General features: G+C 54.1%; 5 protein-coding genes across 5 annotated transcripts; all 5 read right to left on the bottom strand.

The window, feature by feature from the left end:
• Window positions 1–6,110: 6,110 nt before the first annotated feature.
• On the bottom strand, window positions 6,111–7,249 carry HBQ1 (hemoglobin subunit theta 1). Its single transcript, XM_027609738.1, has 3 exons — window positions 7,123–7,249; window positions 6,777–6,981; window positions 6,111–6,684 (listed from the first exon to the last, which is right to left on the bottom strand). The coding sequence occupies exons 1-3, from the start codon at window positions 7,215–7,217 to the stop codon at window positions 6,556–6,558; spliced, it is 429 nt and encodes a 142-aa protein (XP_027465539.1). The 5' UTR covers window positions 7,218–7,249; the 3' UTR covers window positions 6,111–6,555.
• A 2,228-nt stretch (window positions 7,250–9,477) lies between these two features.
• HBA1 (hemoglobin subunit alpha 1) lies at window positions 9,478–10,291 on the bottom strand. Its single transcript, XM_027613605.2, has 3 exons — window positions 10,157–10,291; window positions 9,844–10,048; window positions 9,478–9,714 (listed from the first exon to the last, which is right to left on the bottom strand). The coding sequence occupies exons 1-3, from the start codon at window positions 10,249–10,251 to the stop codon at window positions 9,586–9,588; spliced, it is 429 nt and encodes a 142-aa protein (XP_027469406.1). The 5' UTR covers window positions 10,252–10,291; the 3' UTR covers window positions 9,478–9,585.
• A 3,264-nt stretch (window positions 10,292–13,555) lies between these two features.
• On the bottom strand, window positions 13,556–14,342 carry LOC113933387 (hemoglobin subunit alpha-1). Its single transcript, XM_027613422.2, has 3 exons — window positions 14,232–14,342; window positions 13,919–14,123; window positions 13,556–13,788 (listed from the first exon to the last, which is right to left on the bottom strand). Exons 1-3 carry the CDS (start codon window positions 14,324–14,326, stop codon window positions 13,660–13,662), a joined length of 429 nt encoding a protein of 142 aa, XP_027469223.1. The 5' UTR covers window positions 14,327–14,342; the 3' UTR covers window positions 13,556–13,659.
• Window positions 14,343–16,000: 1,658 nt separating this feature from the next.
• HBM (hemoglobin subunit mu) lies at window positions 16,001–16,781 on the bottom strand. The gene is made up of 3 exons (XM_027613423.1): window positions 16,668–16,781; window positions 16,298–16,502; window positions 16,001–16,189 (listed from the first exon to the last, which is right to left on the bottom strand). Exons 1-3 carry the CDS (start codon window positions 16,757–16,759, stop codon window positions 16,061–16,063), a joined length of 426 nt encoding a protein of 141 aa, XP_027469224.1. The 5' UTR covers window positions 16,760–16,781; the 3' UTR covers window positions 16,001–16,060.
• A 752-nt stretch (window positions 16,782–17,533) lies between these two features.
• LOC113933389 (hemoglobin subunit zeta-like) lies at window positions 17,534–18,603 on the bottom strand. Its single transcript, XM_027613424.1, has 3 exons — window positions 18,509–18,603; window positions 17,812–18,016; window positions 17,534–17,671 (listed from the first exon to the last, which is right to left on the bottom strand). The coding sequence occupies exons 1-3, from the start codon at window positions 18,601–18,603 to the stop codon at window positions 17,543–17,545; spliced, it is 429 nt and encodes a 142-aa protein (XP_027469225.1). The 3' UTR covers window positions 17,534–17,542.
• Between the last annotated feature and the right edge of the window lie 6,508 nt (window positions 18,604–25,111).

Raw genomic sequence — 25,111 nt, 5'->3', positions numbered from 1 at the left:
TCCCAAACTGTTAGAGAATAAATTTGTGTTCAGTCACCACGTTTGTGTTACACTAGTGATAGGAAATGAATACACCTACCAAAATCTAAAGTTAATAAAAACATTGTTTGCCTCCCAGATGATACAAGGACTTAAGAGCACTTGACCGCCATGGAGTCATGACTCCGTTCTGACTGAGTTATTACTGTCTAGTGTTTTATGTCTGCCGAGGCTTTTTTCTTTATAACCCCACAGACATTATTTTATATATAATCAATGTTTGCGTTTACCACTTTATTTGTTCCTTCCTTCTTACATCTCAGGCTTCTCGCCGGTCTCACTTTCCTTCTGCCTGAAGTACATTCTTTACTAGAGGATAGCATGAGGCATGTGAGGCTCCAGGGGTACAGAATGTGAGGAGCTCCTGCTCAGGGGTGCAGGGGCTGTAGTCTGGAGAATTTATTCTAACTTAAGCTCCCTACTTCTCTCTATGATTGTGTTTTATCTGTTAAACTTATCCATTGAATTTTAATTTTTGATGATTTTCTTTTCTTCATACACACACACACACAGGTTTAATGCAATTCATATCAAAATTCCAGCTTATATGTGCTATGGCACTTTTTATATTTTGTTACTTCCTGCAGATATTTAAAATCTCATCTTTAATTTTTTTTTAACATAGTAGGCACACCCATAATTGAATCTGACATCTTCAGTGCCTGACCCTCGTGGGTCTGTTGTTCTGACTCATGTGTCTGCTGGCTCTCATATTGGTGTGCCTTATTTCCTTGTATGCTTGGTGAATTTGCTGCTCTTTGCCCTTTGTGGCCTATAATGAAGTGCGTTTATCTAGGGAGGATGTATTTGCTTCTGCTAGGTGCCTGGGGCCTATCTTAAAAATTTTTAAGATTTTTATTTGGTTAGTTTTTAAGTAATCTCTACACCCAATGTGGGGGGCTTGAACTCATAACCCCAAGACCAAGAGTCACACTTGGTCCAACTGAGCCAGCCAGGTGCTCCGAGTCCAGGATCATTTTAAATGAAATCCATAGCCTGAGATTTTGGGGAGGATCACTCAGGTGATAACGAACTTGGGTTGCAGATCATGGGATTTTAATTTGTCAGGGAAAATGATGTTCCCTTTTCTGCTAAACACCAAGGTATTTTTTTCCTCAGGCCCCATGTTTGAGGAAAGGAGAGAATTGTCCAGTAGGTGTAGCCTTTTGGGGCCCCAGCTTTATGGGGAAGAGTCACCTATTGAGCACATCACCTTATACTGGCTTTTTTTTTTTTTTTTTTTTAACCCATTAGCCCGTGAGGAAGAAGATTCCAGCCCACGTTTGCTAGTTTTGGCAAATACCTCAGGGCCCAGGTAGTTTAGGTGTTGTGATAACCTCTCCCTCTCTGAGTTCTCGCCTCAGTTTTAGGCCTGAAAGTTCCTTATTATCTTGTTTGCTCTTTGATGCTTTTAGGACCATTTAGCCTGGGTGTCCAGCTGGCTCAGTCGGTAGACTGTGTGATTCTTGGTCTTGGGGCTGTAAGTTCAAGCCCCATGTTGGGTGTAGAGCTTACTTAGTTAAAAACATTAAAAAGAAAAACCCCAACTATTTAAACCATTTTGCCAAGCATTTTTAGTTAGCTGTAAATGAAACTATAGCCACTTTTCCCAGGTTGGAAATGACAGCTCAGAACAGGCCATCTTGGAGCAATGACAGGGGCCCACAGCCCTGAAGGAAGAGCTGGGTGTACCTGGAGGAAGCATTCCCACCCCCACCCCCCGGCCACACAAACACACACACAAAATAAAGACAGAAAAAAAATGGGCAAGTAACTCCAGTGCCCAAAATGACCTCAAAGTCTTCTACGGATTTACACTAGAAGGGCTTCTATGGGCTAATCTGATGAAGAATGCCACAGTAGGAAAATGGGAAAGGACACAGGTGGGCAGTTCACACATTCACCTTCACTAGTAGTCAAAGGGGAGCTGCCAACCCCTGTGGAGGGATGCAGGCACTCTCCTCCTGCTGCTGAAGCTGTAACGGAAGGCGATTTGGGCAATCTCACCAAAGAGCCACGGCAATGAGCATACCATACACCCCAGAAATTCCACTTCTATAAAAATCTCCCAAGACAATAGTTGTGTGAATGTTTCTGTATCAAAGTTTAGCTGCAGATGTTCGGAGCAAGATTTTCTGCAAATTACTTGTAAAAATGAAAAATCACTCATACCCCAACCTTCCTTTTCTGGGATTATGTGAAATGTGGTGGGAAAAAAAAGAAAAGAAATGTGGTGAAAGCTCCTTCTCGGTGTCTTTGGTCTCAGGCCCGTGGAAAATGCTGCTAACATTCAGTGTACAATGTCATCAAGTCTTTTCTTTCTTTCTTTTTTTTTTTTTTTTAAATTGACAGACAGCGAGAGAGGGAACACAAGCAGGGGGAGTGGGAGAGGGAGAAGCAGGCTTCCCACCGAGCAGGGAGCCCAATGCGGGGCTCGATCCCAGGACCCTGGGATCATGACCTGAGCCGAAGGCAGTCGCTTAACCAACTGAGCCACCCAGCCACCCCTAACGTCATCAAGTCTTGTGACCATACCAGTGTGAATCTGCTCTACACACTGACCTGCAGCGTGATCTGATACGTGAATGTGTTGGCAGGCAGTGTTCCCTGTCTGTGCTCAGAAGCTGACTTCATTCTCTGTAATGGCTACACACAGCGGTCCCTTGCAACACAGTTCAACTTCTTTCCCATTGGTCGTTTTGTTGGTTGTGCACCATATTTTCTTATTTTTAAATATTTTTCAGTTCTAATAAATGATTGTGCAAAGAACATCACTGTACATACATCCTTATATATGTGTGCCACCATTTTCTGTAGGATAAATTCCCAGAAGCAATATTGCAGGCTTAGAGAATTTGCACTGGTTTTGTTTTGTTTTAACTGGTTGCTTGGAGTTTTACACCCGTTGCAAGGCACACGGTTCCAGGGTGTCAGGAAGGCTTCCGTGAGGCTTGGGTAGTAAAGAGTGGGGTTCTCTGAACTTCCTTTTTGGTGTTTTGCTATTTTGATATAAAAGAATCCAACTGCTACTGCTTGCTGCAGCCTGCCTAGTCTATGGGGAGGGGACCTGGTGTGTGTGTGTGTTGGGCGGGGGGGTCTGATGAGCTCAGCACCTCCTGAAGCCTGGTGGTGGCCATTCAAGGTTGACCTGTGTTGGCTTTGCCAGGCTGCTTCCTCAAAGCTTCCAGAGCCAAGTCACAGGTGACCGTGCTGCTAGAGGCCTGGGGAGATTCCAAGCGCCGTGGGGACTCTGACACAATAGCCAGAACCAGGAGAGTGGACTTCCCAAAAAGGAAGCTTGCCCACCAGTGACCTGGGTTGGCCTTGGGGAGACCCTGGCGGTAAGGGATGGCTTCCCCAGGATACTCCGAACTTGCACAGGAGCTGTTACTGGAAGTGGAACCCAGGTGGTGCCAGTAATAGTTATGGGTAGCCACCAGCGAGCCGCTGAGGGGATGGCTGCCATGCTGTCGCTCGTGGGCTGGTGACCTCCCAAGGGCCTCGATGTGCAATCACAGGTGGCGGGAACCGGGACACTAGGTCATGGAGCCCATTTGTAGAGGAGACCGCTGGAGGCTGCTCCACAACCAAAGTGTGCCCGGGGTGCACTTTTTGGATTTAAAGGATATAGCCATTGATGAGTGAAGACTGCCCGTATTAGCTCATGCTAAATTTTCAGGAATTCTGAGAGCGCCACTATTAAAAATTAAACTAGGGGCGCCTGGGTGGCTCAGTCCGTTAAGCATCTGCCTTTGGCTCAGGTCATTGATCTCCGCATCCTGGGATCGATCCCCAAGTTGTGCTCCTTGCTCAGCAGGGAGCCTGCTTCTCCCTCTCCTTCTGCCGCTATCCCTGCTTCCCTGCTTGTGCTTTCTCTCTCTGACAAATAAATAAAATTAAAAAAATTAAAACTATTAATTTACAAATGAATAGGTTATGTTAAAAACAAAAGTAATAAATACTGAAAACTCATTATTTTTAATTAAGTTACTACAACTTACTATTATCTATGTTCTTATTGTCTGTGTTCACCTCTATTGTATCTTGTATTTGGACAGTGGAAATACAACACAATGGCAGACACTATGCATCTCTTCCTAATTTTCCATTCAGTGATAGCATATTGATAACTTGAAATCAACCATGATGGCACCATGGAAACTGGCAAATGCTACAAATCAGCCCCCTTCCCCGTTTTCCAGAGTGCCAGTCATCAGACACTCACCAGCTCACCACTGTATACAACTGAATTACCTTCCCGAAAAGTCATTTTTTTTTTTTTAGGTTTTATTTATTTGAGAGAGAGAGTGAGCACACAAGCAGGGGTGGGGGCAGAGGGAAAAGGAGCAGCAGATACCCTACTGAGCAGGGAACCCCATGCAGGGCTGGATCCCAGGACCCTGAGATCATGACCTTTATATTTTTCCTCTCAGAATCAATCAGTCATTGCAGAAACTTCAGAAAATACCCCACTTACTGCACCTTCCTCTGTATCCCAGTGGGTCCAGCACATTCCATTATTTCTTCAGCTCCCAGTTGACACATGGGGCACTTAACCCACTGAGCCACCCAAGAGTCCCCCAAAAGGTCATTCTAAGTTACACTTCCACCAGAAGTGTATTAGATCTTGCCTTTTTAATATTTTTTCATGCTAAGTGTCTTGTTAAAGAGCATTTTAACAAGCACGTCTTTGAGGACCATTGCAAAGGTCTCTTGGCCATCGGTACACTGTGAGTTGCCTATTAATTCTTTGGCTTTTTTTTTTTAACAGATCTTTTTTTTTAAGATTTTATTTATTTGAGAGAGAGAGAATGAGAGATAGCATGAGAGGGAAGAGGGTCAGAGGGAGAAGCAGACTCCCCGCTGAGCAGGGAGCCCGATGCAGGACTCGATCCCAGGACTCCGGGATCGTGACCTGAGCCGAAGGCAGTTGCTTAACCATCTGAACCACCCAGGCGCCCCAATTCTTTGGCTTATTTTTCTATTGGGTTGACTAGCTTAAAAAAAAAAGCAGGGAAGGAAAAAGGATGTGGAGGTCTGTCTTGTATAAGAGAGATAACCCTTCGACTGCCATCTGTGGCAAATATTTTTCTCCAATTCCTCTTTTTTTTAAAAAAAATTAATTTATTTGACAGAGAGATAGAAAGTGTAAGTAGGCAGAGAGGCAGGCAGAGGGAGAGGAAGAAGCAGGCACCCCACGGAGCGGGGAGCCCGATTTGGAACTCGATCCCAGGACCCTGGGATCATGACCTGAGCCGAACGCAGCCACTTAACTGACTGAGCCACCCAGGCGCCCTCCAATTCCCCTTTTAACTGTGCTGCTTTTCATGGTTTGTTTCCTCCCCATACCGAGGTTTTTTCCCTCTCTATATAGTCCAATGTGTCCACTTTTTCCAGTGTCACTTTGAGGATACCATTTAGAAAAGCATGAAATGTTCCTGGAAGGACCTGAAAGGCTACGCATTAAATGTTAGCTTGTTGCATGTCTTCGTGGGATTGCTACTGCCCGTGTGTGTGTGTGTGTGTGTGTGTGTGTGTGTGTGTGTGTCACACGCATGCTCTTAATCTGATCCCCATATCCTCCCCATTTGTTCAGTTTCCCCATGTGTCAACTGGGAGCTGAAGAAATAATGGAATGTGCTGGACCCACTGGGATACAGAGGAAGGTGCAGTAAGTGGGGTATTTTCTGAAGTTTCTGCAATGACTGATTGATTCTGAGAGGAAAAATATAAAAACACGCTCTGACGTCTGTCTCCTTGGAAGTGTGGGATGCAGGCAGGGCTCCAGCCCGCCTCCCTGATGCACCTTGTCTGCTACACGGCTCCAACCCTCCAACCAGGTCCAGGGTCTGGCGGAGGGGCTTTCACACCCGGCCTCCAGGCCCCTCCTACCAGGGCCCCCCAGGCCCCTCCTTCCAGGGACCACCCCCCCGGCCCAACCCCTCCAGGGACCCCAGACCCCTCCAGGGCCCCCCCAGGCCAGTCCCTCCAGGGTCCCCCAGGTTCGCCCCTCCAGAGCCCCCAGGCCCCTCCCACCAGGGCCCCCCCCCCGAGGCCCCTCCCTCCAGGGCCTAGGTCTGCGCAGGTCCCGGGCCGCGCCGGCAGGGGGTGCCGCTCCCTCACTTTCGCCGAGGCTGGACCCTGCTCGCGGTTCTGGCCGGGTCCGGGGCCAGGCGGAGGGTCCCGACCCCGCGTGCCCGGATCTGGAAGAAGTACGGGGCTCGCCGGCCGGGGCACTACCAAGGGTCCCAAGCTCGCTTCAGGCGCCGGGGTTGGGGGCGACTTGATCCTCCCCTCGACCGCCCGGGGCTCCCAGAGGGCAGCCAGGGGCGCGCCCGGGTTTGACGACGGTGGGGTGCGACTCCGGCGTTTCTGAGACCCCCACCCCGCAGACCCGCGCGCGCCCCCAGAGAGAACACGCGCGCGCCGGCTGAGGCTTTCTTGCGGGGACTTTACTCGAACTCTGGAACTCGTGGGAGGGGCGGCTGGGGGGTCCTGCGACGACCCCCTCCGAGTCTAGCCATAGCTGGAGGCCAGCGCCGAGATCACGTGGCTCAGAAACTTGTCCAGCGAGGCGTGCATGGCGGGGCCGAAGTCTCCGGGGTAGTGCCGGGCGAGGGTCACCAGCAGGCAGTGGCCCAGGAACTGCGGGGAGAGAGAGTGGTCCCGCCCGGAGCCACCTTTCTCCCACCCCCTTCCTCGGCGACAGCCGGTCCAGCGCCGGCCCGCGTGCTCACCTTGAAGTTGACGGGGTCCACACGCAGCTGGTGCGCGTGCAGGTCGCTCAGAGCCGACAGGGCGCCTGGCAGGTCATCCATGTGGGCCACAGCGGTGGTCAGCGCGTCGGCCACCTTCTTGCCGTGGGCCTTGACCTGGGCGGAGCCGGGGCTCAGGTCGAAGTGGGCGAAGTAGGTCTTGGTGGTGGGGAAGGCCGTGAAGGTCCTGCGGGCGGAAGGGCGAGTGAGGTGCTGTCCGGGGGAGGAAGCTTGGGGAGAAGGGGCACCCGGAGCGGCGGGGGGCGCTTCCTCGCGGCGGGCGCAAAGCCCGGGAGCCGGTGGGGCGCCGGGGCCTGTTGGCCCGCACCTCTCCAGGGCCTCGGTCGCGTAGATCCCAACATTATTCCCCAGCTTCCTCCACAGTGCGCGCACTGCCGCCCGGTCCGCGGCCGACAGCACCATCGCGGAGCCTGCGTCCAGCCGCGCGCGTCCCGCGCCCGGTCACTGCGCCTGCGCGACCGGTGGGTTCTCTGCCCCACCCCCACACGCCCGCGGCCTCCAGGGGGCGCCGCGGCGCGTCCGCGCCGCACCTCTGCTGGTAGAGTCGGGTTCTGAGGGGTCCCGGAGCCTGGGACCTTCCCCATGGCCATGCACCGCGCGGCCCCACTTTTGTAGTGTTTACTATATGGAAAGTAATAATTTGTTATTATTATCGTTCGTATTAGAGGACACTGAATTTTAGCGTGGATTTTGACATTGATCGTCAGCTTATTCTCCCTCCCTTCCTCCAGAGTCTATTATGGCACTCTCGGAGTCTATTTTCACATTTATTGTGTAAAAGGAACATAAAAATGTCCTCTTCCCAAAACTGTTGTGAGAATTAAGTGGGTAACAAATGTCAAGCGCCTGGCTCGTAGCAGATGTTCCTTTCAGGACAGTAAACATTTATTAAATGCCTTGGATGTATGTCAAAAGTAATACCTGATATCTATATGGGGCACTCACGCTGTGCCAGGCACGACTCTACGCATTAATAAAATGGGGGGTGGGTGGCTCGGTTGGTTACTCCACCGACTCAATCTCAGCTCAAGTCTTGATCTCAGGGTCCTGAGGTCAAGCCCTGTGTTGGGCTCCATGCTGGCTGTGGAGCCTACTTAAAAAAAATTTTTTTTGGTAAAATTAATATAACATAAAGTTACCATGTTAGCCATTTTATTTTATTTTATTTTATTTTTGAGAGGGAGAGAGAGAGCGTGGAGGGGCAGAGAAGAGAGAGAGAATCTTAGGCTAGGTGTAGAGCCAGCCCAATGCCAGGCTCCATTTCACAAACTTGAGATCATGACCTGAGCTGAAATCAAGAGTCCGATAACTGGCCTGAGCCACGGCAGGCGCCCCGCCCATATAAGCCATTTTGAAGTGTACAATTCAGTGTCTTTAACCACCTTCACAATGCTGGGCGACTACCACTATCATCATCCCAAATGGAAACTTTGTCCCCATTAGCAGTCACTCCATAACCCTTCTCCTCCAGTCCCACCAGTTGGCTTAGCTGTCTCTGTGGATTCGCTTATTCCGGATATTTCACGTGAATGGAATCACACACTTCTCTGTCTGGCTTCTTTCATTTAGCACTGTTCCCGGGTTCCTTCACGCTGTGGGCTGTGTCAGCGAGCACTTCATAGCTCTTAATGGCTAAATAATATTCCACTGTATGGACAGACTGTGTTTTGTTTATCCATGCATCCCCTGATGGACATTTGGGTTGTTTCCACCTTTAGCCCAGGCCCTCATTTTTCCTAATAATAAAAGAAGGAAGACTGCCTCTTACTGAGAGCTCATACTGCGCCCCCAGCTGTGCTAAAACTGAGGCAGAGACCTGCCATCTCGTTTTCCAAGGATGACTCTTGGACCCCGAGAAGAAAAGACATTGCTGTTAGTTGAGGGCTCGGGGGCCTGGATGGCTGCCAGGACCAGATGCCTAAGGCGCTAGGGGCTTGCTCTGAGGGGAGGAAGCACGTGGGAGTGCTGACTCCCAGGACCTGGCTCTTCTCCGTTGCAGTGTGTGTGTGTGGGAGGGAGTTGGTGGGCCTCTGGGCTATGCAGTAAATGCTGAACTGGCCCCCAAAACCAGGCCTCCAGATCCACAATGCCCCAGGACGTCAGTATCTTCAGAGTGAGTGTCCTGGAAGTGACACCAGGAGAAAGAGGCGCCACCAGGAAATTGCCTGGCTTCTGCAATTGCACTGCTCACACCTATTCCGTCTAGACTGTGTGTGTACTTGGGAAGCACCTGATGGGTAGGGGGCATTTGGTGAGACTGGAGGAGCCTGACCTCCGGTCTTCCCCAAGGCCCAACTTCGGGGAGAACTGTGGGAGAGCTCAGAAAAGTCCAGGCTGGAGACCCATCAACTCTCAGACCAAGTGTGTGTCATAAAATGTAAAGATGGAATCCCGGTTCATCATTTCAGCAAGTGGGAGCGGAATCTGCAAAGTTCTGAAATGAAACGCGGGACATGGAATGCACGCAAAGGGAGCACTCCAGGTGCGGATGCGGAATCCCGGGCAGTGGCAGCAGAACCCGCCCCACTCCCTTCCTCTGCCCTTTTCTTGCCTTCCCTCCCCTGGCCGCTGCGGACAGGTCCCTGGGGCCAAGCGAGGAGACCCCCGCCCCCTCGTTCGGGGAGGGGCCGCGGCACGTTCGCAGACAAAGAGAACGGAGGCGTACAGAGGCTGCAGCCCACTCAGACTTTATTCAAAGATCGGGAAGTTGAGGTGCGCCGAGCGCAGGAGAGCCCCGGGCCGGGGACAGGGGGACCGCCGCGGCTTCAGCTTAACGGTATTTGGAGGTCAGCACGGTGCTCACGGCGCTGAAGAACTTGTCCAGGGAGGCGTGGACCGCAGGGGTGAATTCCGCGGGGTGGTGGCAGGCCAGGGTCACCAGCAGGCAGTGGCTCAGGAGCTGCGGAGAGAGGGGACGTCAGCGGCCACCCGCGCTCCACCTGCCGGAACCCGGGGGCCGTCCGCCCTGCTAGCAGGCCCCGCTGCACCCTCCTGCCCCAGATCTCTCCGGGCCGGCCCGCGTGCTCACCTTGAAGTTGACAGGGTCCACACGCAGCTTGTACGCGTGCAGGTCGCTCAGAGCCGACAGGGCGCCTGGCAGGTCATCTATGTGGGCCACAGCGGTGGTCAGCGCGTCGGCCACCTTCTTGCCGTGAGCCTTGACCTGGGCGGAGCCGGGGCTCAGGTCGAAGTGGGGGAAGTAGGTCTTGGTGGTGGGGAAGGACGTGAAGGTCCTGCGGGAGGAAGGGGTGGGCGAGCCGGGGTTAGGTGGGGCGGTGGACGACAAGGGCCGCGAGGGGTCCCCGAGCCCTGATCCCAACCGGGGAAGGTTGGGTCCTCACCTCTCCAGAGCCTCTCCGCCATACTCGCCAGCGTGGCCACCAAGCTTATCCCAGGTGGTCTTGACGTTGGTCTTGTCGGCGGGAGACAGCACCATGGTGGGTTCTTTCTGAGTCTATGTGAGGACCAGAAATGCGCCGGGCGGGGAGTGTGCGGAGCATTTATGCCTGGGGTGCGGGGGGGCACGCCCGCCAGGGCCGCGCTCATTGGCTGGCGAGGGGCCCGGCTGCGCGGCGGGGTTGACCGGCAGGGGGTGCCCGCGAGCTGCCAGAGCCTGCCTGGCTCGGTGGGGGCTTTGCTGCAGGCTTGGGGAGGGTCTGAGTGTCGGCCTCCCACCCGCTTCTTCACGCCCCTGCCTCCACCGCCCCTGGAAGTGATATCCCAGCGCCCCAGCTGTTGGGGGTCGGTTGAGGTGGGTCGATGCCCGCTCTTCCAACACTTGAGCTCAGTGACACCCTTCAGGGTCCCTGAGCGCCCCTAGCCCCGGGCTGCGCTCTCCTGAGGATCGGAAGGGAGTAGTCAGTTTGTGCCACCTACCCTGATCTAGGCTTGGCACTCACGCCGCGTGTATTAATTTGAGCGGAGTCAGTGAAGGAACGTGCGGTTGGTCGTGGAAAGAAAGGCCTCGCCTAGTCCAGGGTGGAGAGAGATGTGCACCCAACGGGGTCCTCCCTCGCATGTAGCCAAGAATTCTCGCGGGGAATCCCTCCTGCTCTCCTCAGACTTGGTTCTTCTAACCCCCTTTCTTTACACAAATAATCACTGAGTGCAGTCACAGTCAGAACTGAGAAGGAACAAATACCAAGGGGCAGAACTGCAGGGCTGGGGTGGGGGGGTTCCAGGCTCAAGATCCTTCTTCCAGGGTGGTGGTCGCTGCAGCCCCAGATCTGGGACTCACAGAGGCGGCCCTCTCCTATTTTGGACCTTGTTTGAGCGACTGTCCCTCCACCCCCCCATCCTCCCATCCACCCCCCTTCCTGAGTCACAATGACACACTCAGTGCTGCAAATTGTTCCTGAGGAGACTCACTAGGCAAATAATGGCTAAGTGGATGCACAAGGCCTGAGCTTTCAACCTGGTCGGGGACCGTCACCAAATCATCACACAAGCACACATAGAGTGGAAGAGCTTGTTAAAAGACCCAGGGAAGCCTGGAGAGAGTGGATGAGGCATTCACGGAGAATCAGGGTTAGTCTGAGGATCACAGTGGGCACCACCCTCTGTCCCCATTCCTCTCCGAGGACCCTCCCTCAAGACCTGCCCTGTGTGTCCAGGAGGAAGTAATGGTCAGACTGACTGGGACAGAGGAGAAAGAGGCTCCAGACAAGCCTCAGCACTTCTCCCTTCTGCACTGCCTCCTTGTGTCTGTTCTTCTCATTTTGTTCACATGGGACCCTGCTCCCAGCTCATTCCACTTTCCCTTCCTACCCTCTACCCTTTTCCTGATTCTGTCACAGCCAAAGGCCCAATCCTGGCCTCCTAAAAAGGATAAGACACAGGGGGGACAATCCCCCTTCTGCATCTTGTTCTAATCCTCCTGACACTGAGTCCTTTTGAGGCAAGCCTTGGGGAACATATCTCAGCCAATGGCTTATGTTCCTAATATGGGAAGAGCTCCTATACATATATATACACACACACACATATATGAAAAAACAAATGACTTACAGGAACAATTGACAAAGGTTATTAACAGGAAATTAACAGAAATATAGAAATGACGAATAACGAATGGGGGCCTGGGTGGTGCAGTCGGTTAGGCATCTGACTCTTGCTTTAGGCTCAGGTGATGATCTCAGGGTTGTGAGATCGAGCCCCGTGTTGGGCTCCGTGCTGAGTGTGGAGTCTGCTTGAAGTTCTCTCTCCTTCTCCCTCTACCCCTCCCTCTGCTCGCACACACACCCTCTCTCTAAAATAAATAAATAAATTGTGTGTGTGTGTGTGTGTGTGTGTGTGTGTGTGTGTGTGTTTTAATGACCAATAAATCTGTGAAATGAGAAAGAGCTGAATAAACTGCTGGAACAGATGTAGTGGAGACAGCTCATTGAGAAGAGCAGGTTGCAGAAAAATACCTAGGGTGTGATGATATTTTTGACCAAAAAAAAAAAAAAAAGAGTGTAATTGTAGCAGTGTCCCCTCAGCACAGGATAGAAGCCAGGAAGCTCAGCTCCAAACTGTTCACTTGCCCTATTGCTGCAGGGGTTGGGGGCGGGGCAGAGGGGCTCTCTTTCCCTACTTTGAATAACACGAAGTGTGGGGCGGGAGGAGAGAAAGCATGGGCATATTTTAGTTTATTTCTTGAGTGTTTTCTACATTTAAATAAAAATGAATTGGGCTCGAGGGCAGAGGACGGGTGCATGGTGGAGACGAGGAAGCAAATTCTCAGCTGTTCAGAAAGGTCCATGTCCAAAAGAAAGTGGGGAGCAGGTGGTCTGCCACCGGCGGCCGGCCGGCCGCAAGCTTGCCCAGGGCTGCATGTTGCCCTGGAGACAAGCGCGGACCTAATTAGGGTGGTTGCAGAGCCGGGTGGGGTGTGTGAAGTGGAGTAGAGGGCTTCAGCACTTTGCCAGGGGTAAAGGCAGAACTTCTGGGAGACCCCAGGAGCCTCGGGCTATTGAGTAGGGGGAGCAGTGAGCTGGGGGACACAGGGCTGCACACACGGTGAGCTGTTGATGTGCCTCGCAGGAACAAGGGAGCAACATACTCTGCTAAAGCGCTTCCCCAAGTGCACCCTGACTGCTTCACCCAGCTCATGCCCCACTCCTCTTCCCTGACTCTATCCCCACCTCCAACCTCAGAGTGTTCCTGTGACCCAGGAAGGGTGCAGGGAGCTGTGACCCCCTTTCCAACCCACCTTCCCTTGGATAGGAAGGAGGTGGGAATCTCATACAAATTGTCCAGCACCCACAGTTGCAGAGGAATGGTGTATTTTTGTGGTTTGTTTTCCTCTGTGTTGTTTTAATCTAGATTGTTTAACCCACATCAGCCAGAGAGACTTCAAAAGAGGGTGTGGGGGGGCCCTGGGGGACTCAGTCCCTTGGCCGTCGGACTCTTGGTTGTCGCTCAGGTCCTGGTCTCAGGGTCAATAGATCGAGCCCCGTGAGGGCTCAGACCTCAGCGCACAGTCTGCTTGTCTCTCTCCCTCTTCCTCCCCCCCCCAATTAATTAATTAATTAAAGCTTAAAACTAAAAGAGGGTGGCAAATTTGGGACTCCCGTATCTCTCACCCCAGAGAGGAACCCTTGGAATTCTGGCACCACCTGGTCCTGAAGCATGAGCTTCAGCCTTAGTTCTGCGGTCCTCCTGGCCGCTGCGGACAGGTCCCTGGTGCCAAGCGAGGAGACCCCCGCCCCCTCCCAGCGCCGCGGCATGTTCGCAGACAAAGAGAACGGAGGCGTACAGAGGCTGCAGCCCACTCAGACTTTATTCAAAGATCGGGAAGTTGAGGTGCACCGAGCGCAGGAGAGCCCCGGGCCGGGGACAGGGGGACCGCCGCGGCTTCAGCTTAACGGTATTTGGAGGTCAGCACGGTGCTCACGGTGCTGAAGAACTTGTCCAGGGAGGCGTGGACCGCAGGGGTGAATTCCGCGGGGTGGTGGCAGGCCAGGGTCACCAGCAGGCAGTGGCTCAGGAGCTGCGGAGAGAGGGGACGTCAGCGGCCACCCGCGCTCCACCTGCCGGAACCCCGGGGGCCGTCCGCCCTGCTAGCAGGCCCCGCTGCACCCTCCTGCCCCAGATCTCTCCAGGCCGGCCTGCGTGCTCACCTTGAAGTTGACGGGGTCCACACGCAGCTTGTACGCGTGCAGGTCGCTCAGAGCCGACAGAGCCTTAGGTAGGTCATCCATGTGGGCCACAGCAGTGGTCAGCGCGTCGGCCACCTTCTTGCCGTGAGCCTTGACCTGGGCGGAGCCGGGGCTCAGGTCGAAGTGAGGGAAGTAGGTCTTGGTGGTGGGGAAGGATGTGAAGGTCCTGCGGGAGGAAGGGGTGGGCGAGCCGGGGTTAGGTGGGGCGGTGGACGACAAGGGCCGCGAGGGGTCCCCGAGCCCTGATCCCAACCGGGGAAGGTTGGGTCCTCACCTCTCCAGAGCCTCTCCGCCATACTCGCCAGCGTGGCCACCAAGCTTATCCCAGGTGGTCTTGATGTTGGTCTTGTCGGCGGGAGACAGCACCATGGTGGGTTCTTTCTGAGTCTATGTGAGGACCAGAAATGCGCCGGGCGGGGAATGTGCGGAGCATTTATGCCTGGGGTGTGGGGGGGCACGCCCGCCTGGGCCATGCTCATTGGCTGGCCCAGTGCCAGGAGGTGTCCCCAGTGAGTGCTGGTGGGGGTCCCAAGGCCGCCCTCTCCCCTGTCCAGTGCAGACCGAGATCCAGTTCTCTATGGTACCCTCCATTTCCACTCCTGTGGTTCCAGGGAGCCCACACAGGTTCCCGACCCACCCGCTGCACACCTGCTTTTGGCTCCGAACCTGGGGTATTTGCTGGTTGGGAAGGAGAGCACAATATTTTCCGAAGTGAAACAAGCTGTTTTCGCACCAAACTATCCCCAGGACCAAGAGCTGTAGATTGTCCATGTAAACAATGAGGGTGAAGTAGATAATGTGGGATCAGGTTTCCAAGCCCTCCTTCCCCTAATGGTGGACAGGCGCTCCCCACCACTGCAGGGTAACAGGTGCAGGCACCAACTGCGGAGTGGGGTGGGTAGTTGGGCGGAGGCACCGTCAGGGCTTACCCTCTGGCTCCTTCGGACTTGGGTGCGTCCGGTCAGGTCGGGCTCAGTGCTCCCTGCACCCACCCGAGATTGTCAGCTGGGAACCTTCCTCATTCAGAGTCTGGCGGGCTCCCGGAGTCCCGCTCCCTGGCCTCGTTCCTTTGTTGGAGAAGGTTCTCAGTACAGCGCTAAGATTCCTGCCCCGATGTCACGGAGGGGGGAGAGATTGATCCTGGGGACTGGGTCTGGGGGTGAAGGAGAGGAACGCCTTGGTTGGGGGACCCACAGACACTGAAAGGTTTGGCTGGGGCTGGAGTGGAGGTTGGGTGGCCCTGGGTCTGCCAGGTACTGACCCTGCTTTATGATCTTATAAATTATTTCAAAGACCCAGCGAGGGGTCAGCTTTTTGTTTGTTTGTGTTTATATCGGATGCATTAGGGTCAGATTGCTCCTGGACATGTCCAGTATCACAGAGCTGTTGTGTGAACGGGGTTAGAAACCTGCTCTGTCTGCCTGATCGTGGCCATCAGGAATTCCTACCCCAGTCCCCCCAGGAGACTCAAGAGGAAGGGGCTAATTTGGCTAGGGCAAAGTTCACTGCCGACTGAGCGCCACGGGGAGGGGAGGAAGCGAAGAAGGTCAGAGGGGTCCTGGCCCCTAACTCTGACCTCTGGCCAGGAACTTGACCCTTGGGCCTAGGTTCCTGCATTTGTCTGCCAAAGAGGTGAGGATTCCAGCTGGTAGCCCCCAGCGGAAGGGATGGAGGGAGAATGAATGAATGATTGAATGAATGCGAACGTACTTTGTGAACGGTGTGTCACCGTGGGTGTGTTGGAAATGAACTGCACCCTGAGAACCTTCCTCATCTTAGCACCCACTTGCCCCCCCCATTTCCCCATCACAGGAGGGCAATTGTTCTGTTCAAGGCTTTGGGGATCCACACCCTGCCCAGACCCGGGAATGTCAACCCAGGAACTGTCCCCATTTGAGAGTCCTGGGCCCCTGTTCCTTTGTGCGCAGAGGTCTGGGATCGCGCCCTAAGATTCCGGGAGGCTCCACATAGGACCCGGAGGTTCTCTGCCCAGGCGCAAGAACCTCAGCCCACCCGCTCCCCAAAGACCACACACGTGCAGGGTCCGGCCCTTTGAGGCCTGTTTATTGACATGCAGAGATCGAAGCCGGCGGGGCAGGGGACTCAGCGGTACTTCTCAGTCAGCACCACCGCCACGCCCGTCAAGAACTTATCCCATGCCGCCTGCATCTCTACGGTGAACTCGCCCTGCAGGTGGGAGGCCAGCACCACCTGGAAACACTGGATCAGCAGCTGCGGGAGAAGGGGTGGATGAAAGGGGGACTGCCTCTGCCAATTCCCTGTCCAGCCCCAACCCCGGCTGTGCGCGCGCGAACCCTACGGAGGCCCCGGCGAGCTCACAGGGAAGTTGGAGGGGTCCACGCGTAGCACTTGCGCGTGCAGGTCGGCGAGCGGGCTCAGCGCCGCGCGCAGGTTGTCCATGTGCTGCACGGCCACGCCCACTGCCTCGAGCATGCGTTGTCCGTGCGTCAGCAGCTGAGTCTCGTCAGGGCAGAAGCCCAGGTGCTTGAAGTAGCTCTTGGTGCTGGGGTAGACCGTGAAGAGCCTGACGGAGCAGGTCGGTGAGTGGGGTGGGCGGCCGCCTGGGGTCCTCCCAGCGCCTGCACTGCCCAGACACCCGGGAATCTCCCGCCTCGGCCGCTCCTCGGACTCCCGCCCCAACCCCCTGTGACCGCCTCCCTGCGAGACTGGAAACCCCGCCTCAACCCACCTGAGCAGCAGCTCCGCCCCAAAGGACGCCTCGTGGCCTGCGATCAGGTCCCAGACCTGCGCCACCTGGGCGCGCTCTTGGGCGCTGAGCATGGCGCTGGCGGGGCGTGCTCTGGGGGCCCCTCCCGCCGCGCCGGCCTCCTTATAGCCTTCCCACACCCCAGGCGCCCCGCCTGCCCTTATCAGCAGGACGGCGGCGGGAACGCGGGGACCCTCGGCCAGCACCGGGAAGTGTCTCCAGCCCAGGTCCCGATCGCCGCGGAGGCTACCGCCTGGCGGGGCCCCAGCTTGGCCGCACTGACTCACCCGGCTGTGCGTGCGTGTTTTACTGCAGACTTTAGCTGGATCTGGAATTACTCCCGCGCGGGCAAAGTTAGAACCTCTCCAGGAGGGAGCCGGTGGAGGGATTGGGAGAAAGAGAGCTGGTCAGGGAACCCGTTTTCCCCGCCGGTCGGGGGATCGTATTATCATGGGTCCCCGCAGCGCGGGAGCTATGACAGCAGGCTTTGAGGAAAAGCCTCCCGAGCGCCGACGCGCACCCAACACGCTGAGTAAAGCACCAATCTTTGGGCGATTTGGGAAGCAGGAGAGGAGCAAACGCCTCTCTGACCTGCTCTGCCCCTTCCCGACTCTGGGGTCCGCAGGCGCACGGATCGCCCCAGAGCACCCTTGGGGTGGCCTTCAAGCCGCTGGTGACACGGGGGTCGGCCGCATTCCTGCGGCCCTCGCTTTCTTTCACTCCCCCCTTTCCCGCCAATACTGAGAACGCAGGCGCCACTCCGTCCTCATCCATTTATTGGAGAATCCGGGGAGGAATTATGGAAGGTTCAGGGGCAGAGAAGGGGCCGCCGTCCGCCCTCCGTACGGCGGCCGCGCTCAGCGGTACTTCTCGGTCAGGACGCAGGACACGATGCACAGGAACTTGTCCCAGGCGGTGTGGGCGTCGGCCGTGAAGTCGGCGGGGAAGTGCGAGGCCACGGTGACCAGCAGACAGTGGGACAGGAGCTGAGGGGCGGGAGGGCGGCTCGGTGAGCGGCGCGGGTGCGGGAGCGCGCGCTCCGGGGGTGCGGCGGGGCACCTTCGGCCGAGAGCCGGCCGCTCGCCGCGCTCCTCGGCCCCGCCAGGACCCCAGCCCCCGCGCCCACCTTGAAGTTGACGGGGTCCACGCGCAGAATGTAGGCGTGAAGCTCGCTCAGCTTGGCCAGGGCGCCCGCGATGTTGTCGATGCTCTTGACCGCATCGCCCAGGGCGGCCACCACCTTGGCACCGTGCACGCGCAGGTGCGCGGAGCCCGGGCGCAGGTCCAAGTGCGGGAAGTAGGTCTTGGTCTGGGGGTAGCTGGCGAAGAGCCTGTGAGCGGGCGACAGCCACGCCTGGTGAGGCCGGTGCGGCGCTCCTTGGGCGCAAAACTTACCCGGCGTTGAAAAGCCCCGCAGTTGAAATACGATCAATCATACTTTAACGCAATATTTTAAAGCATAAAAAGGAATGCAAACAATTCACGTTGAACAAAATGTTGTAATTTTACACAAGGACGGATCCGTATTGCTGATTTTCCCTATTACCCCACGCTCCGCTACGGCACAGCCGAATCCCACCCCTCACTGTCCCATCATTCAGCGATTGGTTAATCCATTCATTTACTCATTCCACAGGGGTCTGTGGACACCTGGGGGCCGGGCCCCGTGGAAAAGACAGTCATGTACCCTCCCCACCTGTACCCTCCTCTCCCTGCTCACTGTCTATCATCCACCCCTCCTCACCGGTCCCCCCTCGCTGGCCCCTGTCCTCCCTGGCCCCACACTGTCACCCGGCTCCATCCCCAGCCCACCTGGCACTCACCTCTCCAGGGCCTCAGTGCCAATGGCATCCGCCTGAGCGGAGATCTTGTCCCACATGGACAGGATGACGGTCCTCTCTGCCTTGGTCAGAGACATGGTGGTAGCTGAGCTGGGCGTGCTTAGGACAGGCCTCTGTGGTGCTCGACCCCCAGGATCCCTTTATATACACGGAGCCAGGGTGGGGGCCGGGCTGTGGCCATTGGTCTGGAGAGGGGAGAGGGCTGTGGGGGTGGGGTCTCTTATCAGACCCAGTGAGGGTGGGTGGTCAGGGGCTGGTGGCACTGGTGGGGTGAGGGGCTCTCACTCCGGCCTCCCCCTGCTGGACCACAGCTAGAGTCCAAGTTGCAGGGAGATAGGGGCCCAGGCCTGGGTGGAGAGTCCATGTGTCAGCCCAGCCGCATGACTGGCCTCCACAGTCATTGTCCCTGACCTCCCTGTCCTTGCGCTGGAAAGGTGACCTAGAACGTGTCAGGTTCTCACAGAAGCACTCCCCCTCCTTCCTGTATTTACGCTTCTGCTGTGCCACCTCATGGACCACCTTACAGATGAGTGAACTGAGGTCCACAGAGGGACACTGAGGCCAGCCGTCACAGGGTGCAAGTGACAGTCTTGGCTTCAGACACTCTCTGCCTCTGCTATGTAGCCCCTTTCCCACCTGGATGAGGTTCTTCTCCCCCAGCAGCTGGACTGGGGACAGTGTCCAAGCTGGGCACCCAGGCTGGGAGGAGGCTCGACTCTTGACTCGGAGCCTGGGATTACATGAGCCTCCGCCTGCCGCCTTCCCAGCACAGCCTATATGGTTTATTTCTATCTCTTTACCCTCCTAGCTCATTCTCTTTCCCTTCTCCCCCATAAGGCAACGCTTCTAATGTGCTTAACATGTTCCTTTAGTTAGTATGTGTTCTTGCAAAGGGTACATTTTTAGGCATGTATTTTGAGTTAAATTATAGCTTGATTTTTAAAAATTTAACATAATCATTTCCTCACAAGCACACCTTTTTTGAAATACAAGAATTTTTTTTTAGGGGCGCCTGGGTGGCTCAGTCGGTTAAGTGTCTGCCTTCGACTCGGGTCATGATCCCGGGGTCCTGGGATGGAGGTCTGCTCAGTGGGGAGCCTGTTTCTCCCTCTCCCTCTGCAGCTCCCCCTGCTTGTGCTCTTTTTCTGTGAAAGAAAGAAAGAAAGAAAGAAAGAAAGAAAGAAAGAAAGAAAGAAAGAAAGAAAGAAAGAAAGAAAGAAAGAAAGAAAGAAATCTTTTTTAAAAAGAATAAATATAGGAATTAAGACAAGATTTATTGATTTATTATTTGAGACAGAGATTGAGAGAGGGAGTCGGGGGAGAGACGGAGGGAGAGGGAGAGAGAATCTGAAGCAGACTCCACACTGAGTGTGGAGCCCGACACGGGGCTCCATCTCACGACCCTGAGACCACGACCTGAGCAGAAACCAAGAGTCTGATGCTTAACTGACTGAGCCACCCAGGTGCCCTGAGCATGGAACTCTTGATCTTGGGGTCGTGAATTGAGGCCCCACATTGGGCATAGAGATTAATAAAAAATGTGTGTGTGTGTGTGTGTCTGTGTGTGTGTGTGTGTGTAATCACTGAAACTATGCCCGAGAGAGCTCACATGGGGTGAGTTATTCTCCCCATTCCAAAGTCTGGGGCTGCCAGGGTCCTCACCCCCAGCTCTAGAGGGGGCCAGTTAACACTGTGTCCTTAAAGTCTTCCTAAAAGCCACCCTTTCTGTTCATAAAAACAATGCATGGTTCTTTAGACCTCTTGAGGGAGTCTACAGACTATGGAGGTGTATAGAAATCACTTATATCTCACCAGTCGTACTAACGTTTTAGTGTTGTTTTCTTCCTTCAGCTGCATTACCTTGAAAGTGCGTCTTCATGTACTGTGGTCCAGCACGTGGGTACCCATCACAACTGGCCCTGTGGGTCAACTTGAACCAGCCATCTGGGAAGCTAAGTCTGAAACCAAAAGTAGCCATTTGAGGCTCACTGTGGGTGCCCTTGCTGGCTGGGTGCCATCACCATCACTTGAGCAAGTCTGAAGTTTAGCAGAAATTACTTCCATGTCCATGCCCATCTTCACAGAAGATGAGGACCATATTCAGGCCCCAAGCTAGGGATAGGACCCAGAGGAGACTGCCAACCCCTTACCTTGGAAATTCCTCCCAGGAGGGGGTCTCCAGCCAAAATGGAGGGTGGGGAGAGGATTGGAGGGACTCCCAGTGTGCCAGGCCTGCGGAGGGGTGGTGGGGGGAGGAGCATGTAGAGATTGAAGCAGCAGTTAATCACTCGGGAGTAGAAATTGCTCTCAGGGTGCCAGCCTGAGACCTTGAATCCCTCCTTCCAACCTTGGATCCCCAGAGGTTAGGCAGAGGCAGGGGCTGCAGATGAGACCAAACTTTGGCCTAAGGGTGCCTTGGTGAGAGGGACGGGGGAGAAGCCAGGGAGAGCCTGGCAGAAGACGGGGACTCTTTCCCCCAGTCCCTAGGGCAGTCTGCAGTATCCATTCCTCCTGCAGGCTGGGGCCTTGGTCTGTACCTCAAGCCCGTCCCAGGCTTTGCCCCGTTGGTTAGCGTAGCTAAGAGTACCCTTTGCCCCCCAAATTTTCCACCCTCCCTTTCTTCTCCTGGGTAGGCTTGTGTCCTGACCCCCCAAACTTGTGCTGAGGTAGTTTCTCAGTCTCCATCCTATCCCTGTCTCTGTCTGCCCTTCATCCACCTCATGACCTTAACCTCCATCTGTGACCTGGGACTCCTGGTGACATCCATGTAGACGCCCTTCCTGAGCTCAGACTCTATCCAGGGAGCAATTCATCACCTTGCCTGTGCATCGCCAATGAAGCCCTGATCTTCCCCCTCAAAGCCTGTTCTTCCCTGCTCGCCTTTCCCCTGGTCCTGGTGGTTCAGGCCAGAGACCACAGGCCTCCTGGACCTTCCTCTCTCATCCCTGAAAACAGCTGTGGTTTCTGATCCTCAGTGAGGGAGAGCCTCCCCCCGCTCCTGCTGCCTGCCCTCTGTCCTCCTCAGCCCCCTGGATGACTCTTCCCCAATATTTTCACTCACTGAAGTGTCACCGTGTTTACAGGCCCACAGTGATCATCCCATTTAAAATTGCAACTCCCTACCCCTGTCTGTGCAGTCTCCCACCTGCTCTACTTCCCCCCCCCATCAGAAAATAACTGTTTTTGTTTATTTTCCAGTAGAATGTGAGCTCAGAAAAGCAGAGAATTTTTGTTTTAGTTTTGTTTCCTGGTCTATTCCAAGAATCCCAGACAGGACTTCCTGGAGCAAGCTCCCCCAAAAGTACTTGAGTGAGTTAGGGGTCCTCAACCCCGTGGTTGTCGGCTCTCTGAGCCGGTGGTCCTGCCTGCTCTGCCGTCCGGACAGAGCCCAGGGCTGGGAGCACCACGAACGCTTGGTCACTACCTGCCTGATGGTGGACAAGGAGGCTGGTTCCTCCCTTCATGGGGCTGACCACACACAAGCCTTCAGATCCACCAGAACAAACAGGCACTGGTTTTTTGGAATGGGAAGGATCCCTGGGGTCATCTGGGGCCTGGGGGAAACTGAGGCCCAGAGTGGAGGAGAGGTTGGGCACAGTCATAAAGCCCATTGGAAGCAGGGCCAGGGCCTCAGGAGACTCAGACTCGGGCCTCTGCCTGGGCCTCTCCTATGCTGATGCCAAAGGTCCCACTCCTGGCAGGCAGCTTCCCGTCAACCAGGCACATGGGACCACACCTCAAACCCCACACCCATGCTCCTGGGCAGGAGTCCTTCTGGATCAGAGTCCTCCCGGGAGAAGGGGGTCCCACCTTGGGCACCGCCCCTCAGGACAGAGTCTCTCTGCGGCACTGAGAAACCCCAGGCCATGAACGTCAGGCAAATAGCAAGCATAACCTCTGGCAGGCCCCTGAAAACCCCCAGAAGCCCCATGCGCTCTTCCTGGATTACATTTGGCCACCTGTCCTGAGCCAGGCCCGCTCTAACAGCTGTGGGCACAGCAGGGGACACACAGAAACACCTGCTCAACGGAGCTGATGTTCTGGGGAGGAAGCTGTACAATACGGTGAGTACAGTAGGTAGGCCCACCAGTGAGGAGGAGTTAAAGCCCCTGACACCTGGGCTGTTGCCACAAAGCCCCGTGTTCTCCCGTGCCTGTGATGCTCCAGGCAAAAGCCCCATGTGAACACAGAGAAACCACAGGCATGCCCAGCGTCCCCATCCTGGCTAGAAGGGGGACTGCTGCTTGGCCAACGGCAGCTCCAGCCTCCCTGTGCCCTTCCCACCCTTCTAGACAGGAAGTATTAAGATAGGAGAGCATAGGGCTACTCCCACTTCTTGGCAGCATCCAATCCAGGCCAAAGCCCTGCTTCCTCCAGCCCAAATCACTAAACACCAGGCCCAACCCTCTAGCTCAGAGGCCCACCATTTCCCGCGGTGGGTGGTCTCCTCCATGGCAATGAGTTGATGAAACCAACTTTGATGACAGGAGTGTTCCCGGGGGGGTCTCTGGCTGGATGGCAGTGACATTGGAAAGAAAGAGACAGGGGAACATGGTAGGCAGTGTTGAGAGGGGTTGCAGTATTAGACGAGGCAGCCAGAGAAGATATCGCTGGGATGACAAATTTAAGCAAGTATTGAGTAGTTGGGAGAATAAACCATGAGATGCTCGGGGCAAGAATGTGTGTCGCAAGTAGCGGGAGTAGGCAAGTCCAAAGGCCCCCGGAAGGGCTGTGCCTCCATCGTTCAAGAGAAGCAAGGTGGGGTGGGGGACAGTGAGGCTGGGCCAGAGTGAGGGTGACAGGAGTGGCACCCAGGTTGGTGTTAGGTTACAGTTAGAACAGTATATCCCTTTACAGCCCAGTGTATCCTAGTAAAGAACGATGGTCCTGTGTACTGCCACTCCAGGGTCCCACAGTTGTGAACATTTGCCATGTTTGCTTTGTCAGTATATATAGGCATATACCAGGGTGTGCTTTATTTTTCTCCTGAACAACATGGAAGTGTGTGGTGGGCATCCTGGAGCTCTGCCTCCATACACTTCAGCGTGCGTCTCCTAGAATAAGGAGATGTCCTGGCATAAATAACCACAAGTTTATTGCCGATCTAAGTGAACTAACATTCTTTTGCATCAAATTTCCTCACTCATCCCCCAAATTTGTTCAACCTGTTCAAATGGAGATCTGACCCAGGTTCACACATAACATTCAGTTGTCCCTTTGTTCTCTTATGCCAGAAGCTCTCCACCTCACATCCACCTTTTCTCTGTATCAGTGAATTTTTGAATAGTCCAGGCAAGGTGTCTTGTAGAACATTCTATATTTTGGATTGGTCTGTTGGTTTGCTTGAAGTTTTTTTTTTTTTTAGATGGTATTTTATCCATGTATTTTCTGTATGCTAGAAGTCAGATCTAAAGGCTTGAAGTAGGGTTAAAAATGATTGGCAATAAAAAGGCAACCCACAGAATGGGAGGAAATACTTGCAAACTATATATGTGATAAGGAACTTGTATCCAGAATATAGAAATAATGGTTACAACTCAACAGCAAAAACACAGCCCAATTCAAAAATGGACAAAGGACCTGAATAGACTTTTCTCTCAAAAAGATACACAAAAAGCACATGAGAAGATGCTCAATCTCATTACTCGTTAGAGAAATAAAAATCAAAACCACAGTTACGTACCACTTCACATCCAGGGTGACAGATTATATAAAAAAGCAAAATAACAAGGATTGGTGAGGCAGTGGAGAAACTGACCCTCACACCCTGGGAGTGTGAAGGGGCAGCCGCTGTGGAAATCAGCCTGGGGACTCCGCAACAAGTTAGATGGCGTTACCATAAGACCCAAGCTGAATGAGAACATATGTCCACACAAAACTTGTATGAGAACGTTCATCGTATCGCAGTTCACACAGCCAAACGGTGGAAACAACCTCAATGTCCGTCCACAGAGGAAGAGATAAACAAAATTGGTACACCCATACAATGGAGTATTATTCAGCCAGGAAAAGGAAGTTCTGATACCTGCAAAACGTAGATCAACTTAGGAAAGGTTATACGAAGTGAAGGAAGCCAGACATGAACGTCTGCATATTATAGGACTCCCTTTATATGCAATTTCAAGAATATAAAAATTCATAGAGACAGAAAGCAGAGTGGTCCCCGGGGCTGAGGGACACGGAGCTTCTGTTTGGGGTGATGAAAAGTTCTGAGATGGGTAGAAGTGATTGTTGTACAACGCTGTGAACAGACGAAACGCCACTGTGTTTCCCGCTTTAAAATAGTTAAAGTGGTAAATGTGTGTTTGTGTATTTTATCACAAGAAAATTAGAACTTATTGGCCAGCGTCACAGGCGATCCCGAGGACCTGCATGGTACCAGGAGGCATGTGATGTCAGATTGCCCGCTGTTGGTGACGCCAGGTGTGATTGCTTGGTTAAGGAGGGAACCATCAGATATCTCCATAGTAAAGGCATCTCTCTCCCCCTTTGCAGGTAGCTAGTAATTTGGGAGCAATTGTTTTGGCACCATGGAAATATCCTATTCCAAAGAAACTTCATCCTATGGTTTTAGCAATCATTGAT

The sequence above is a fragment of the Zalophus californianus genome, chromosome 10, assembly GCF_009762305.2.
Source record: "Zalophus californianus isolate mZalCal1 chromosome 10, mZalCal1.pri.v2, whole genome shotgun sequence".
Classification (NCBI taxonomy): domain Eukaryota; kingdom Metazoa; phylum Chordata; class Mammalia; order Carnivora; family Otariidae; genus Zalophus; species Zalophus californianus.
Note: the sequence above shows the minus strand (reverse complement) of the source record. Positions and strands in the feature narration are given on the sequence as shown.

Coding starts and splice junctions, on each gene's coding strand:
- HBQ1 (XM_027609738.1), bottom strand. CDS start 7,217: ATGGTGCTGTCGGCCGCGGACCGGGCGGCAGTGCGCGCACTGTGGAGG. Junction 6,982..7,122: donor GCGACCGAGGCCCTGGAGAG/GTGCGGGCCAAC, acceptor TTCCGCCCGCAG/GACCTTCACGGCCTTCCCCA. Junction 6,685..6,776: donor TGGACCCCGTCAACTTCAAG/GTGAGCACGCGG, acceptor CTCTCCCCGCAG/TTCCTGGGCCACTGCCTGCT.
- HBA1 (XM_027613605.2), bottom strand. CDS start 10,251: ATGGTGCTGTCTCCCGCCGACAAGACCAACGTCAAGACCACCTGGGAT. Junction 10,049..10,156: donor GGCGGAGAGGCTCTGGAGAG/GTGAGGACCCAA, acceptor TTCCTCCCGCAG/GACCTTCACGTCCTTCCCCA. Junction 9,715..9,843: donor TGGACCCTGTCAACTTCAAG/GTGAGCACGCGG, acceptor CTCTCTCCGCAG/CTCCTGAGCCACTGCCTGCT.
- LOC113933387 (XM_027613422.2), bottom strand. CDS start 14,326: ATGGTGCTGTCTCCCGCCGACAAGACCAACATCAAGACCACCTGGGAT. Junction 14,124..14,231: donor GGCGGAGAGGCTCTGGAGAG/GTGAGGACCCAA, acceptor TTCCTCCCGCAG/GACCTTCACATCCTTCCCCA. Junction 13,789..13,918: donor TGGACCCCGTCAACTTCAAG/GTGAGCACGCAG, acceptor CTCTCTCCGCAG/CTCCTGAGCCACTGCCTGCT.
- HBM (XM_027613423.1), bottom strand. CDS start 16,759: ATGCTCAGCGCCCAAGAGCGCGCCCAGGTGGCGCAGGTCTGGGACCTG. Junction 16,503..16,667: donor GGGGCGGAGCTGCTGCTCAG/GTGGGTTGAGGC, acceptor CTGCTCCGTCAG/GCTCTTCACGGTCTACCCCA. Junction 16,190..16,297: donor TGGACCCCTCCAACTTCCCT/GTGAGCTCGCCG, acceptor CTTCTCCCGCAG/CTGCTGATCCAGTGTTTCCA.
- LOC113933389 (XM_027613424.1), bottom strand. CDS start 18,603: ATGTCTCTGACCAAGGCAGAGAGGACCGTCATCCTGTCCATGTGGGAC. Junction 18,017..18,508: donor GGCACTGAGGCCCTGGAGAG/GTGAGTGCCAGG, acceptor GCCCGCTCACAG/GCTCTTCGCCAGCTACCCCC. Junction 17,672..17,811: donor TGGACCCCGTCAACTTCAAG/GTGGGCGCGGGG, acceptor CCCGCCCCTCAG/CTCCTGTCCCACTGTCTGCT.